This window comes from Marmota monax, unplaced genomic scaffold (assembly GCF_021218885.2).
Source record: "Marmota monax isolate L192 unplaced genomic scaffold, Marmota_monax_Labrador192_F-V1.1 WCK01_AAM20220418_F8-fsc00007, whole genome shotgun sequence".
Classification (NCBI taxonomy): Eukaryota; Metazoa; Chordata; class Mammalia; order Rodentia; family Sciuridae; genus Marmota; species Marmota monax.
The window spans coordinates 4,795,745-4,811,555 of record NW_026692781.1 but is presented as its reverse complement, the minus strand read 5'-3'; the positions used below and the strand labels follow the sequence as shown (position 1 = coordinate 4,811,555).

Sequence of the window (15,811 nt, the reverse complement as noted above, 5' to 3'; positions counted from 1 at the left end):
CATGGCTCCCATTTTTTGTGTGTGTGGTGGTCGTGCTGGGGATTCCATTGTTTTTAAGCATTTCTGTTTGAGGGCCAGTAGATTTAAGGAAGAAAATTAAATCACTTTTGTCAATTGTTATTAATTTGGTAAAGATTTTGTTATGAGGCAGATGTAGAATTTGTAGTCCTGTTCTGTGAAATTTTTTTAAAAAAATTATTTAGGAAGTAAAACTATGCTTTTCTAGCTTTTTACTATTCATAGTTGAATATTATTTATTTCATACTTCACTGATTGTTTAATTTTAATTATTTACATTTTTTCCCTCTTTTTCTTCCTTCCTTCCTTCCTTCCATCCTCCCACCCCGCTTTCTTGTACCGGGGATTGAACCCAGGGGTGTTTTACCACTAAGCTCATCCCTAGTCTTTTTTTTTTTGATACCAGCGATTAAACTCAGGGGCACTTGACCACTGAGCCACATCCCCAGCCCTGTTTTATATTTTATTTAGAGACAGGGCCTCTCTGAGTTGCTTAGCGCCTCACTTTTGCTGAGGCAGGCTTTGAACTCTGAATCCTCTTGAATCAGACTCCTGAGCTGCTGGGATTACAGGTGTGACCACTGCGTCCGGCCCCTTGTCCTTTTTATTTTTTATTTTGAGACAGGTTCTTACTAATTTGCCAAGGCTGGCCTTGAACTTGCTAATCTTTCTGCCTTAGCCTCCTGAGTTGCTGAGATTACAGATGTGCACCACACCACCTGATTTTTTTTTTTTTTTTTGGTAACTTGGATTGAACCAAGGGGTACTTAACCACTGAGTCACATCCCCAGCCCATTTTTATACTTTATTTAGAGACAGGGTCTCACTAAGTTGCTTAGGACCTTACTAAGTTGTTGAGACAGGCTTTGAATTTGAGATCTTCCTGCCTCAGCCTCCCCAGCTGCTGGGATTATAGGCATGGCTCACACCTGACTCTTAATTATAATTGTTTACATATTTCTATTGCCATCTTGAGATAGTTCTGTAAAAAACAGAAAATCTTGTCTCCTTCACTGCTGTTCCTCCAGCACAGAGCAGAGTATCTGGAATGAAAACTGCACAGTGTTTCATAAATCAATGAGTAAAATGGTTATATGTTCTGTCATTCTTTTTAGAATTGCTTCAGTTTTGCATAAACATTTGGATGACTATAAACCAGTAGAGTTATTGAAGATAACTCAGGCATTAATTTTTCTACATTTTCAAAGTAAAGCGCTTTTTGTGAAACTCAGAGAATTGCTGCTTAGGTAAGATTAAAATATGAATTTGTTCAGTGTTTTGTAATCTATCTGCAATATTTGAATTGCTTAATTATGTACAGAATTACTAGACTTTTTGGAGGGGAAATTGAGGAGTTTGTTATTAAAAATGTTAAGATCTGGGGGTGTAGCTCAATGGTAGAATGCTTGCCCAGCATAATTGAGGACCTAGGATCAAAACCCTAGTAGCATAAAAGGGAAAAAATTATTTTAAAGATGAGAATAATTACTGGAATGAGGTTCAGGCCAAATCAATCTTTTCCCCTCCATTTATCACTACTAATTTGATTTCTCATATTGATTTCTAAAAGATAAAGCATGGGATTATATATTGTAATCAAAACATTGACATATATTGAAAATGATTTTTATTGTAATAAAGTGATATGTTATTATGATTAAAAAGAATTTGAACTGAGAAATAAGGATTGACTTTTTTCAGATGAGAATTTAACATGTTAGATATAAGAGTTTACCCTTTTCTTGAAGAAATAGCTTTCTTATTTAAATGATTACATCCATGGTTATTGTTTCTTTACCCTTTCTGTGTTTCATATAGAATCTGAGTAGTGAGAGTACCTTATATATCTCTATAGTTTAAAATTTTATCAAAAATGTCTTTTCTTTCTTGCTGGGTACAGTGGAGCACGCCTGTAACCCTAGCGGCTTGTGAGGCCAAAACAGGAGGATTGAGAGTTCAAAGCCAGCTTCAGCAATGGGGAGGCACTAACCAACTCAGTGAGACCCTATCTCTAAATAAAATACAAAATAGGGCTGTGATGTGATTCAGTGGTTGAGTGCCCTGAGTTCAATCCGGTACCCACCCCCCAAAAAAAGTTTTTTCTCATTTATTTATTGTTTTAGTTCTAGCCATCAAACTCAGGGTCTCATGCTTGCAACATAAGTGATCTCCACTGAGCTGTCCCCCCACTCTACAAAAAAATATGTTTTTCTTCCTTTTTTTTTTTTTTTTTTGAGATAGAGTCTTAGTATGTTTCCCAGCCTGGCCTAGAAATAATGGTTCTCCTATCTTCAACTCCCAAATAGTTGGGGATTGATTATAGGTGTATAACACCATACCCTGCTCAAAAACTATTTTTGAGTCATTGAGTAATTTAAAATTTGGGGAGAATTTATAAAAAAATTGTAAGTGCTTCATGATTTAGAATTACCTCCCTTCACTTCAGTATAGACAATTTCAAGTTGGTATTAGAGGGAATGAAGTCTAATTCAATTAACATAAGTGCTTATATAAAAAGTTCCTGAAACAGCTCAGAAAACTTGAGAGTTCTTGTATTGAAATAACATCTGGTTGAGGTTTATTTTGGTACTGAGGACTGAACCAGGGATGCTTTACCACTGAGCCACATGCTCAGCTTTTTATTTTTTATTTTGAGACAGGGCCTCCCTAAATTGCTGAGGACCTCACTAAGTTGCTGAGACTGTCCTTGAATTTGCTTTCCTCCTGCCTCAGTTTCCTAAATTGCTGGGAATATAGGTTTGAGCTACCATGCCCAGCTATGTTTGTTATTTTTTAACTTAATGAAGTATAATCTACATAAAAATGTACATATCCCCCATCTTATTGCTTTGTACCTATCTCCAGGGTTAACTGCTCTTTCTATTTCTAGCTGTGTGTGATTAGTTTTGCCTTTATACTTTTATATAAACAGAATTATGCAGTATGATTTATTTTTTATCTGGATTGTGTGAATTTTAGTGGTTTTTTTGTTTGTTTTTTGTGGTATTTGGATTTGTTTATTTATTATTTTTTGAAACAGAGTCTTGCTATGTTGCCTGCATTCCTTGTGTTTGTTTATCTGTGCTAAATTAATATTTTAAAAAGCAACTCAGTTTTTTTTTAACTTAGATTGGATTATTCCTTCTTCTACTTCTAAATCTGAAGATTTTTTAAAAGCTCCCAGATTTTTTTATTTATAGTTTAACAATTGATGTCCCCTTGGTGGACTGTTCAGCATGGAGATTTTGGGAAAGAATATTGTATGTGGTGTGTGTGTGTGTGTGTGTGTGTGTTTTGTGGTTGGACTTCCTATATAACTGAAATGAAAGGGAAGTAATATTGAATGATTACTTTGTGCCAGGCCTATACAAGGTCAAAGCAGTTCCTGACAGGTCATATTAGAAACTGAGCCCAAATTCTTCCTCTAGCAACAGCACTAGAAACATTACTCTGACACTGACCTTCTGTTTGGCAGGGACTATGGTTTTATTTTTGCATAAAAAACTCGGAGCATGCTTTGGGAAATCTTAGGCTCTTCTCAGTGACCCTTTGCAACTTGTCATTTTTAAAGTATCTAAATATTCTTAAATTAGCTCCCATTTTAAGCTTACCTCATATGTTGATTATAATAATAATGATATATTCACTTTTAATATATATATATTTTGGTTTTGCTGGTTGCTGATGTATTAATTTTGTTCTTTTCATCCCTACCCCTTCTTTTATAGTTATTTGAAAGTTAGTGTCATACCGAGTGAGATTTCCATCCTGGTCTATGCTATTTCCATGCTTCCTTCTCCTCACCTAGATGAAGCATCAGTATCCCGAATTGAAGCAGTTTTACCACAGTGTAACCTATATGGCTTGAATGATTTTGCCACATCTGTTTTAAGATGGATTCAGTATGATCACATGCATATGAGTAGCATTACTGGGAAACAACTGAAACTACTTCAACAATTAGATCACTACAGTCATCAGAGATTACAACAAAGCAACAATTTAGATCTGTTATGGGAAGAAGTTAAATCTTTAAAAGAAGACTGGTTTCGTGAATCTCTTGTTGAAGAAACAATTGCAGCTTTACATCGTTTGATGGATGGAATGAATTGTATGAACGTTTCAAAGATTGCATCTTTTATATCTAGAACTAACTACCTCAGTACTTTGCTACTTGATAAGATAGCCTCAGTGGTTATTGAGCAGATTGAAAAGGTGAAATTTAAATGTTATACTTTAGTATAACATAAGTACTTTAAGAACTTGGATTAGAATTTAAAGGTTAAAAATTAATCTATGGTTTCTGGTTCAATAATTTGTTCTCCCTTTAAAACCACTACCTCCAGATTTGGGGAGATCAGTGGCATTCTTTGCTTCCTTACAGTATTGTTAAGATCAGTAATCAGAATTCTTTGACTAGAAGGAAACACTTAAAATGATACTGAGTGTATTAAGGTAGTAGAGGATGAAGAATTTTTGTTTTTCCTTTTTCTTTTTTTATAATCCTATGGTATTGCTTTTATTGTTTTAAAATATTTGTGTTCAAAAGTGCATGATAAGTGTGAAAACTTAGAAAATTGTAAGATATACACTGACATCAGTATTCTTCAATTGTCAGTGCATCTTTTTAAAAAAATATTTTGAGTTGTAGATGGGCACAATACTTTATTTTTATGTGGCGCTGAGGATCAAACCCTGTTCTTCACACATGCAAGATAAGTGCTTTAGCACTGAGCTACAACCCTGGCCCTGTCAGTGTATCTTATCACAGGTTTATTTCTGAAACTAACCTATAAAATGATGCTTTGTGGATTATGTGAGAAGAATCTCACTTATATAATCACTATTGTAAATACAATATATATATACAATCAGGATAAGGCCTTTACTTAGATGACAGTATTTCTCAACAAATGAAAATAAAAGTCTTATTTGCTTAGCTTAGTGCCTAACAGTTATTAAGTATTGGATGAGTGAGTGAATAATGAAATTTAAAAAAAGAATAAATGAAAACAGTATGTTGATGATTACAAATTAAGAAACTTATTTATTTATATGATGATTCTGTAAAATGCACTGATATGGAAATAAGTGATTCTGTTTACTATTTTAATTAGTAGTGGGATCTGTATTAGAGTTTTACAACTAATGAAATCAATTTGTAGATTGTCTAATTTTTTCTGCATTAGCACTTTTGGAATTGTTAATAATAATTAGTCATGGAGTTAAATAAGTTTATAGCAGCATAGAAAAAATTAATAAGCAGAGTGATAACATCTATCATTTAACTATAGTCATGTTAGGAAAAAGTTGACTTAAAATAATAATTAGGGGCTGTAGCTCAGTGGTAGAGTGCTTGCCTGGCATGTATGAGGCACTGGGTTTAATCCTCAACACCACATATAAATAAATAGGTAAATAAATAAATAAAATAAAGGGGTCCATCTACAACTGAAAAAGTGTTTAAAAAATAATAATTAGGTTAAAATTTTCTTTCAGTTTACTGAAGTTTAACTGTAAAATATTTGTTCTATTTATACAGATCCATCCTTTTTCAATTCTTGCTATTATTCTTCCATTCAGCATTTTGAACTATGATCCACCTCAAAGGAATGAATTTTTGGGGACATGCATGCAATGCCTTAATTCTCACTTAGGTGGGTATATTGTTTGGTAATGCATTGAATGAGTAGATCAGAGGATACTTGAGCTAAGTATGAGCTTAGAGGTGTCCCTCATTATAGGATAAGCATAAATAGTCATGAATTCTGTACCTAAGCATGTTTTATATCCCTTTTTGAAACTTTCATCATGAAAAATGTAAAACCTGTATTAAAAATGAAAAGAATTGAATAAGAAACACCTATACTCAATGTGTAGATTTAGTAATGCTACCATTTTATCATATGTGCCTTGTCTGTTTTTCTCTCTTGTTCACTTTTTTTTGGAGCCATTTCTAAGTATGTTGTAGACATTGTGATCTTTTATCCCTAATCACTGTACTATATGCTTTCTAAGAATAATAACACTTCATACTGTTAGCACATCTAAGAAACTTATTAATTGTTCCCAAATATCTAATATATAGTCCACATTTAAATCTCCCCAATTGTTCCTAAATGCCTTTTAGGTTATTTTGGACCCAGGATCCATGAAGGTTCACTCTTTGCTTTTGGTTGTAATCTTTTCAGTCTCTTGTAGTCTACAATATTTTTTCTATTTTAAACTCGGAATTGATATTTCATGGGGAGGTTTTTTACTTTTTTCTAACTTTTTGTTATTAAAGTTTTCAAATATTTAGAAAAATTGAAAGGACAATATCAGACATCTGTATATTGTATACTTATAATCTTAGCTTGAATAATGATTAACAGTTGAACAAGTAATATCTACTTCCTGGTCCACAATCACACTTTCCCAGTTGTTCTTTCTAACTTTTTTAAAACAACCAGGGGTTGGGGATATAGCTCAGTTGATAGAGTGCTTGCCTTACATGCACAAGGCCCTGGGTTCAATCCTCAGTACCACAAAACAAAACAAGACAGAATTTAGTGGTTATGTCACTTTCCCCCTATCTTTTTTCCTGATATTTATTTTATAGAATAGAGATCAGCCATTTATTGTAGGTTGTGTCACATTATGGATTTGTCCATTTGCTTTCTTTTGGCTTGTTCCTCCATTTCCTGTATTTCTAGCAAATTAGAAGTTAGTTATAGAAACTTAAAATTAAGTTTAGATGTGTCTTATATTTATATGAGATCTGGAAACACATACTATTTGATTGTTTCTGTCCATTTTAACAGTTTGTTTATTGAAAGTAAATATTTCTTAGGTGCTTTAGGTGTTTATGAATTGTCTGAAAGGTTGGTGCTCTGGTGCTGATTATTTTGTGTGTCCTAAAAAAGTTTTAAAATAATGTTTCAGTACTGGGGCAAAATGGAGTAAAGTTGGTCTTTCCTGTCATTGGCGTTAGCAGAAGCAGATAACAAGAGGCAGGAAATTATTTTTTCCCTGTTATTCCTTATTTTGGCTTCTGAATTGTATTTGAGAGAAGTTGGCCTTCAAGGAGTAGGGTTTAAATTTTTTTAAATTGGTATAAAATAAGTATCACATAACAGTGGGTTTTGTTGTAGCATTTTATATATGCATATGATATAATTTGATCGGTTTCATTCCACAGTCCCTCCTCTTCTTTCTCTTCTTTCTTCCCTCCACCTTATTTCCTTCCTCTACCCTAATGGTTTCCCTTCTATTTTCAGGAAATTCTCCTACTCCCTTTCTTTTATTTTTTCTCTCTAGCTTAAACATATGAGAGAAAACATACACTTGTCTTCCTGAGTCTTGCTTATATTACTTAATATAATGCTTAAGGGTAGGGTTTTATGGGGCTTTTCTTCTCAGATCCTAACCACTTCTTATCCGTGAAATTTTTAAAAGTGAACTATCTGGTAGTTCTTACCTTTTCAGTGAACACCCTCCATATATATTTTTTGTATATGTGTATGGTACTAGGAATTGAACCCAAGGCCTTATGCATGTTGGCAAGCACTTACCACTGAGCTATGAGCCCTTTTAAAAGTTTTTAGTTTCAGACAGACTCAAACTTGTGATGTTCCTACCTTAGCCTCCTCCCTAGTGGATGGGGTTACAGGCGTGTGCCTCTGTGCATGGCTTTACCACATGGTTATTGTTAGGTACTCTGCTAGGCACTAGTGATAAGGGAGGGAGAGAACAAAAACAGGTAGGTTACCATTGTTGAATTTACTTTCTGGTGAGGAGATACTAGTAGAAAGCATAGACAAATCTATATGGTCATGTGTGAGAAGTACTCTCAAGAACATTACTGCAGGGTGAGTGTTCAGGATGGAGCATAGTGGAGTAGGGTGGGGTACTAGCCTCAAATATTTGTACACTCAACCTAGAGTCCTGAGATCCCCAGTGAGCAGCACAGTGTCATAGAGCTGGACTTTCTGAGTTAATCCCCACCTTAATTAATAATTCTGTCATCTGGGGCAAGTCTTTAACTTCTCTGTGCTTCCCTATTCCCATTTAATATAAAACAGAGATAATATTCTGTAAATTCTATTTACATAAATGAGGTTTAAATGAATTAACATCTATAAAGTGCTTAGAGTGGTACCTACCAAATTCTGAGCACTATTACATCATTATCACCAAACATAGACACTAGGATCACTTCTCTTTTTACTTAGTCTACTGTCCTTTTGTTTTTAGTTCTTTTTCTTTCAAGGCAGTTTTTAAAACTTTTAATTAAATTATAACAACATTTATATAAACTTTGTATAATAGTTTGAATTTACCTATATTGAATCAACCTAGGGAATCAGAAACAGAATATTATAGTATCTTTCTTCTCTTTTCCCCCTTTCTTATCCCCACCCATTTAACTACTATCCTGACTTAGAACAGTATTGATTAGTTTTGTCAATGCTAATTATATGTATTTTTAAACCTGTTTTTATCTGAATAAATTATATATTTACCTATATGTGAGGCAGCTGTACATTACACATTTTATTAAATCAAGTTTTCTTTTAGGTACATTGGATCCTATTATGTTAGTGTTTCTTGGTTTCTCTTTGGCAACCCTTGAATATTTTCCAGAAAATTTGCTGAAGACAATTTTTAACATCAAATTCTTAGCAAGATTAGATTCTCAACTTGAAAGTACGTATCTACATTTAATTTTTTAAATTATCACTTGTACTTTATGTCAACTCTATCCATACTGAATCATTTAATTTTAATGCTACTTTTTTTCCTATAAATAAAATTATTTTATGACATTGTCAGGAGGTATAGCTTACCTAGCACTTGCCTAACACGAAGCCCTAGATTTTTCATACTTATTGTAGAAAATTTGGAAAACATAAAAATAGAAAATAGAAAGTAAAAAAATTACCCATAATTTTACCACCAGGTGAAACTGTTGATTGTTCATTCATTTCTTCCTTCCTTTATTGGGGTATTTTTTTTCTGTTTTTCTCTTGATTTTAATGTTTATATATCTGTATGTATTTTAAAGCAAATTTGGATTATTTATATATTTATTTTGTATGCTGTCCTTTCTCATCTAACCATATTTTGAGCAAAATTCCATGTCATGAAATATTTTTAAAATATTTTTTAGTTGTAGTTGGACACAATGCCTTTATTTTATTTATTTTTATGTGGTGCTGAGGATTGAACCCAGGGCCTTGCACGTGCTATGTGAGTGCTCTACTGCTGAGCCACAACCCCAGGTCATGAAATATTTTTTGATGTCATGATTATTATTTTTCTTTATTTGGGTACTGGGGATTGAACTCAGGGGCACTCAGCCACTGAGTCACATCCCCAGCCCTATTTTGTATTTTATTTAGAGTCAGGGTCTCACTGAGTTGTTTTATGACTCACTTTTGCTGAGGTTGGCTTTGAACTCTCAATCCTCCTGCTGAGCTGCTGAGATTACAGGTTTGAGCCACCTCACCTGGCTCATGATTTTTTTCTTTAAATATATATTTATTTTTTAGAAGTAGTTGGACACAATACCTTTATTTTATTTACTTATTTTTATGTGGTGCTGAAGATTGAACCCAGGGCCTCGCACATGCTATACAAGCGCTCTACCACTGAGCCACAATCCCAGCCCCTGATTTTTTAATTGTATATATAATATGCCATTATATAGATATAATAAAATTCACTTGTTATAGGTTGTTTCCTGTTCCTCATTATTATAAATAATGAATTATTACATAGTGAATTATTACAATCATTGATTGTTTCCTTAGAATAAATTTCCAAATATGGAGTATTAGGTCAATGAAATTGTGTTTTTGTTTTTAGGTTTTGAACCATGGCCTCAAACACACTAGGCAAGTGCTCTACCACTGAGCTACATCCTCAGTCCTTGGTAGTATTTTTTTAAATGTAGTTGTAAAATTCACAACTAATGAAAATGGTATAGAAGTTGTTCCTAATCATGCTCCTTAAATACAATAATTTAAAAATGTAAAGTGTTTTTGTATAAACGAAGTGACTTTATAATATGCGTGAAAGTATCAACCAATAGTGGGGATAAATGATGTGAAAAAATGAGATGTTTTTGTAAGTCTAAACTATTAAAATTATTAGTACTTCATTTTTATTTCAGTTTTACCATCATCACTACGTTCAAGGGTCCAGTTTCGTCTTATGGAATTAAATAGAGCAGTCCGCTTGGAATGCCCTGAGTTTCAAATTCCATGGTTTCATGACCGCTTCTGTCAACAACATTATAATAAAGGTTTGAGTTTTCTTTTGGTGAGATAGTGAAATTTAATTCTGTGGTAAAGTATTAGGGAGTACATTGTTACTACTGTTAAAACTAAATGTGATACTAGAGTTTCCAAGAGGGCCTGTTTGATTTTTTTAGTTGAGATTTTGTAAGTGCAATTTGTGTTACAAAAATTTCTTAAATAAGACACTAAACCTCTTGCGAGCAAGAACTTGTATTTGGGACAGGTTATTATGAGTGTATTGAATTTATTGTCATTACATTGAAGTTTTTATTGGAAACATTAATTTTTTTCATTTTGTGGAATTGGGATTGTTATCATTCGAAAACTAACTACTTAGGACTCATTTTTGTTTTCATAAAGATACTGGCAGCATGAATGGAGCACAACTGCAAATTTATAAAATGTTAGCAGAGGTACTAGGAGGAATCAATTGTGTAAAAGCCTCTGTTCTTTCGCCTTATTACCACACAGTAGGTAAGTCACTGATAGAGAACTGCTAATTTTAATAGAGTTATCTCATCAACTGGAATTTTAAAAAATTAAAATATTTTTGCAAGTTGTTGTTATGAAAATTTCCAAATACCGTGAGCCAGTCTGGGCAACTTGATGAGACCCTGTCTCAAAATAAAAAGGGCTGGGATATAATTCAGTGATATAGTGACCCTGGGTTAAATCCCTATATGCAAAAAGTTTGTTTTTTTTTTTTTAATTTTTTATTGTTGGTTGTTCAAAACATTACAAATTTCTTGATATATCATATTTCACACTTTGATTCAAGTGGGTTATGAACTCCCATTTTTACCCCATATACAGATGCAAAAAGTTTTTAAAAACAAAATTTCCAAAAGCAAAAAAATGAACAATACAATGAATCCTCAAATTCCCATGGCCCAGCTTTGATAACAATCAGCATTTTGTTGTTTTTCAAGAAAATTTTTTTAAGGTCAGTCTTTCACCAGCTGTAAGTAAAACCCAGATTCAGATTCACTGGTCCTGGATCTGTAAAAGATTCTGTCTCCATTACTTAGTGCCCCATCATCAATAAAATGACTTACCTTGATTCATTATTTTAAGTTCATCTCAAAAACTAACTTGGATTATCAGCCTGGATAAAAATTTCCAGAAATATTGTGCCTGTCCCTAATCTGATCAGTCTGTTTTTCGGGTAGTCTATTTGTAAAAGGCATTCTGATTTAATTGTGGATGACATAATCTGGTGCTATATGATGTCAGATGGCAGTACTGTATAAGATTCAAAAAGAGTGAGGCATGGTGGTAGACGCCTGTAATCCCAGCTCATCAGAAGGCTGAGGAAGGAAGATTGCAAGCTCGAAGCCAGCCTCGGCAATTTAGCGAGACCTGTCTCAAAATAAAAAATAAAAAGGGGTAGGGATGCAGCTCAGTGGCAAAGTGCCCCTGGGTTCAATACCCAGTACTGTTAAAAAAAAAAAAAATTCACAAAGATATTACTAAGTTCAAGTGCTGGGTGTAAATGAAAAAGATAATGCTTTAAGAGGATTAACATAAGTTTTCTATGATTAGATTGGAAGGTGCCTGCTTAATGTAAAGGGTTGCCAGAAATCAAATATTATTTTAATTACATTAATAATAAAGAAAGTTAGTAGTGTCACTGTACTCTGTCCTTTAGACAATTTTTTTTCATGTTACTCTTTATGACAGTAAGTGACAAATAGGGTCAAGAAACAACAGATGGTCAAGGATCTATAAATTATGTCTTAGAAGTAGAGAGGACTAGGACTGCATGGATCTCGATCCTTGAGCAAATTCCTCTTTTTTTCTTTATTTTATGGGGATAGTAATGGCTGTTTAGTAGAATTAATTCAAGTATTGCATGTAAAGCATTTAGCACTACCCTTGGAACATAGTAAATTATATTTTTTGGGGAAAAAACAGCTAGGGATGTTTGATTTGAAAATAGAAGTCTCATTGGGAACATAACTGTTTTAAGATATTTGCCCCAGCACTGCAAAACCAAAACCAAAACAAACCAAACAAAACAAACACACAAAAGAAACAAATAAAATGTTTGAAGGATTGTCATATGGAAAAACAACTTGATATCTCTATTTAAGGGATGAGAAAATGGTAAAATTAATGGAAGCACACTTTAAGTCAGTATAAGAATAATTATGGACTACTTTATGAAGAACTTATGTTGAGGCAGAATGTGGATGATCAGATGATCCTGTGTATGTATAAGGCTGACCCAGATAATCATTAGCACAAAACACATACTCTCTTTTGTCTATTTTTTTTTTATAAGTCAGGATTAGGGTTGATGATGAGTAACAAAAATCCACAGATATCAGGAACTTAAATTACACCTTTATTTCCTTCTCCGCTACATGTAGAGTCCAGGGCTGGCATGCCACCTCCACAAACATGAGGTATGCACGATACTTCCATTTCTGGTCCAAAATAGCTGCTCTGGCTTCAGCCACTCCACTAAGACCCCAGCAGAAAGAGGAGGGAAGGAGCAGGAAGGATATATCTTATATTTAAGCAGAGTTTCCTGAAGTTAAACATACCATTTTTAGTTATGATCTATGACCATACTTGGCTGCAAGTGAATTTAGAAAATGTGGTATTTATTCTGAAAGATCACATACTCTATCATTAAAAGTGAGGGGAAGAATTAGTACTGGGGGAAAACTTGCAGTCTCTGCTAGACATTATTTATTGTAAAAGTAATACTCATGGAAGTAAATGTACTAAAATATAAATATGAAAATGATCTGTAATTCCATCTTATAGAGGGTTCTTTGACATCTTAAAATTAAACAGGCACTATAGCCAGCTCCTTATTTCTATCATCTCATTTCATTCCTTTTTTAAAATTTTCTTTCAAACTAGGAATAATACATATCCACTATAGAACAATTAAATAGTACAGAAAAGTAAAAAAAGGAGAGAGAGGAAAAATCACTCATAATAACCTGTCACAAAATCAAGCATCATGATTAAACTAGTATTATTACATCATAGGCCCATTGTATTTCCATTTTGTATTTGTAACTCCCACTGTCAAGAGAATTATTTTTATGTGAAAATGCATATAAATCTTTAGAATAAAATTTGAGTAGTGATGCTTGTGTATAGGGGAATGGCATGATTAAGACAACATATTGTACGATTAAAAACTATGAAGCAGAATTTAAGATATTAAAAAAAAACAACACTTAAAACAATCATATGAGCAGCTTGCAAGGGCATACACCTATAAATCCAGCAACTCAGGAGGCTGAAGCAGGAGGATCACAAGTTTGAGGCTAGCCTCAGCAACTTAGTGAGGCCCTAAGCAATTAGTGAGATCCTGCTCAAAATAAAAAATAAAAAGGATTAGGGATATGGCTCAGTGTTAAAATGCTTCTGGGTTCAATCCCCAATACAAAAATAAATAAATAGGGGCTGGGGCTGGGGTTCAGTGGTAGAGTGCTCGCTTAGCATGTGCAAGGTACTGGGTTTGATCCTCAGCACCACATAAAAATAAATAAATAAATAAAGGTATAAAAAAATCACATCAATCTTTAAAAAAAGTAAGTAAATAAATAAAAACAAAATGTCATATGCTATGTGCTTACCATAGAATAAACCAGAAAAGGTAGATAACCACAAATAATAATTATCCATGATATAGCCACTGTTTACTTTTGGTGTCTGTTTTTATATTTATAACTTACTTTTAAAACCAAGAATAGCTATTCTGAGGTATCTATGTCTTAATCTATTTGTGCTGTTATAACAAAATTCCTGAGATTAGGTAATTTATAAACAACAGAAATGTATTTCTCACAGTTCCAATGGTTGGGAAGGCTAAGATCAAGGAACCCATAGGTATGGTGAGGACTGCTCTCTGCTTCCAAGATGGCACGTTGAATGCTGTATCCTCACATGATAGAAGGAACAGAAGGGCAATAAAGGACCTACTGTGTCCCTCAAGAGTGATAATCTCATTAAAGAGAGCACTGCCCTCATGGCTTAATCATCTCCTAAAGGTCCCATCTCTTAATACTGTCACACTGATGATCAAGTTTTGATAGATGAATTTTTGGGAAAACATTCAAATCATAGCATTTGTAATTTTATTTATATGTTGTGAATATTTTCGTATGCCAACAGATATACTTATCCAACATCATTTTTAGTGTTTGCATATTTTATTGAATGAGTATGCTATGATTAAATTAGTCCATAATTTTTTTTTAAAGAGGGAGAATTTTTTTTTAATATTTATTTTTTAGTTTTTCAGTGGACACAACATCTTTGTTTGTATGTAGTGCTGAGGATCGAACCCGGGCCACACGCATGCCAGGCATGCGCGCTACCCCTTGAGCCACACATCCCCAGCCCCTAGTCCATAAAATTTTTTACTGGTCTAAGCATTGACACTAATTTAAGTGTTTTATAGATAAAATGAACTTATTTATTATATCTAAGTTAATAAACTTATTTATATATATATTTATAATAAATAAACTTATTTATTATATCTAAATAATGAACTTACTTATATCTATAAAACACTTAAATTAGTGTCCCATAAGGCATGTAAATTATTCTACTTTTCGGATGAGGAAACTGAGGCCCAGAAACATTACTGTTTGCTCAAGTTTATATATCTAGCAAATGACAAAGCCTGGATTTGATGTGGGCATTCTGGCTCCAGAATTCAGTCTCTTAGTGATTGAACTATATTTCATGTTTCGTAATTGACTTGAAGATGCTTCAGTGCCCAATTTCCCTTATATGTAAGAAATAGATAATCAATTTTCTCTTTTCTCCTTTTAATTCATTGTTTCTTTTTATTTGTTTCCTTTTTTCTTGACTTAAATATGTACCACTCTGCCCAACTTTATGATTGTGTTTTATTATGGAAAAAATTCAAACATATAAAAAGATAGACTAGAGCTGAGCATGGTGGCACATGCCTGTAGTTCCAGCTACTGGGAGGCTGAGGCCCAGGAATTTGAGGTCAGCCTGGACAACATAGTAAGACTCTCATCTCTAAAAACTAAAAACAAAAAACTAGAATTAGAATAATACATAATGAATTTCATTCAGAGTCACATTCATCAACACCAGTCACCAGAATCCATCTGATTCTTTTCATGCAAATTATGGACAATATTATCATTTCAGAATGTATATCAAATGACAAGGATGACTTTAAAAACATGACAGTATCAGCATACTTCTCCCATGACGATTAATAATAATTTCTTAATATCACATAGCCTTTTGGTTTTATGTTTTATTTTATAGTTTATTTGTTCAAATTGGGATCCAAATATTGCATTTAGTTTAGTTTAGTTTTGTTTTCCTTCTATTTTACAATGCTGGGAATGGAACCCTGGGCCTTGTACGTGTTAGGTAAGTACTCTACCACTCCGCTACTACATGCCTGGCCCTGATTTGTCTACGTTTCTTTTCTTTTTTTTTTTTCTTATAGTTTATTTATTGAGAAAAATTTTCTTTTCATAATCTAGACT

The 15,811-nt window shown here is 33.3% G+C and overlaps 1 protein-coding gene across 9 annotated transcripts in view; it reads left to right on the top strand.

Moving 5' to 3' along the window:
* Fastkd1 (FAST kinase domains 1) overlaps positions 1–15,811 on the top strand; it is a 38,517-nt gene that overhangs the window by 17,087 nt on the left and 5,619 nt on the right. For 8 of the 9 annotated variants that reach the window (XM_046447476.2, XM_058580164.1, XM_058580162.1 and 5 more), the window contains 6 exons: positions 1,134–1,265; positions 3,747–4,233; positions 5,561–5,675; positions 8,578–8,706; positions 10,175–10,306; positions 10,662–10,775. In XM_046447476.2, coding sequence (XP_046303432.1) covers positions 1,134–1,265; positions 3,747–4,233; positions 5,561–5,675; positions 8,578–8,706; positions 10,175–10,306; positions 10,662–10,775 — 1,109 coding nt within the window. The remainder of the gene's footprint in view (positions 1–1,133; positions 1,266–3,746; positions 4,234–5,560; positions 5,676–8,577; positions 8,707–10,174; positions 10,307–10,661; positions 10,776–15,811) is intronic. The other variant, XM_046447478.2, reaches the window with a different exon arrangement.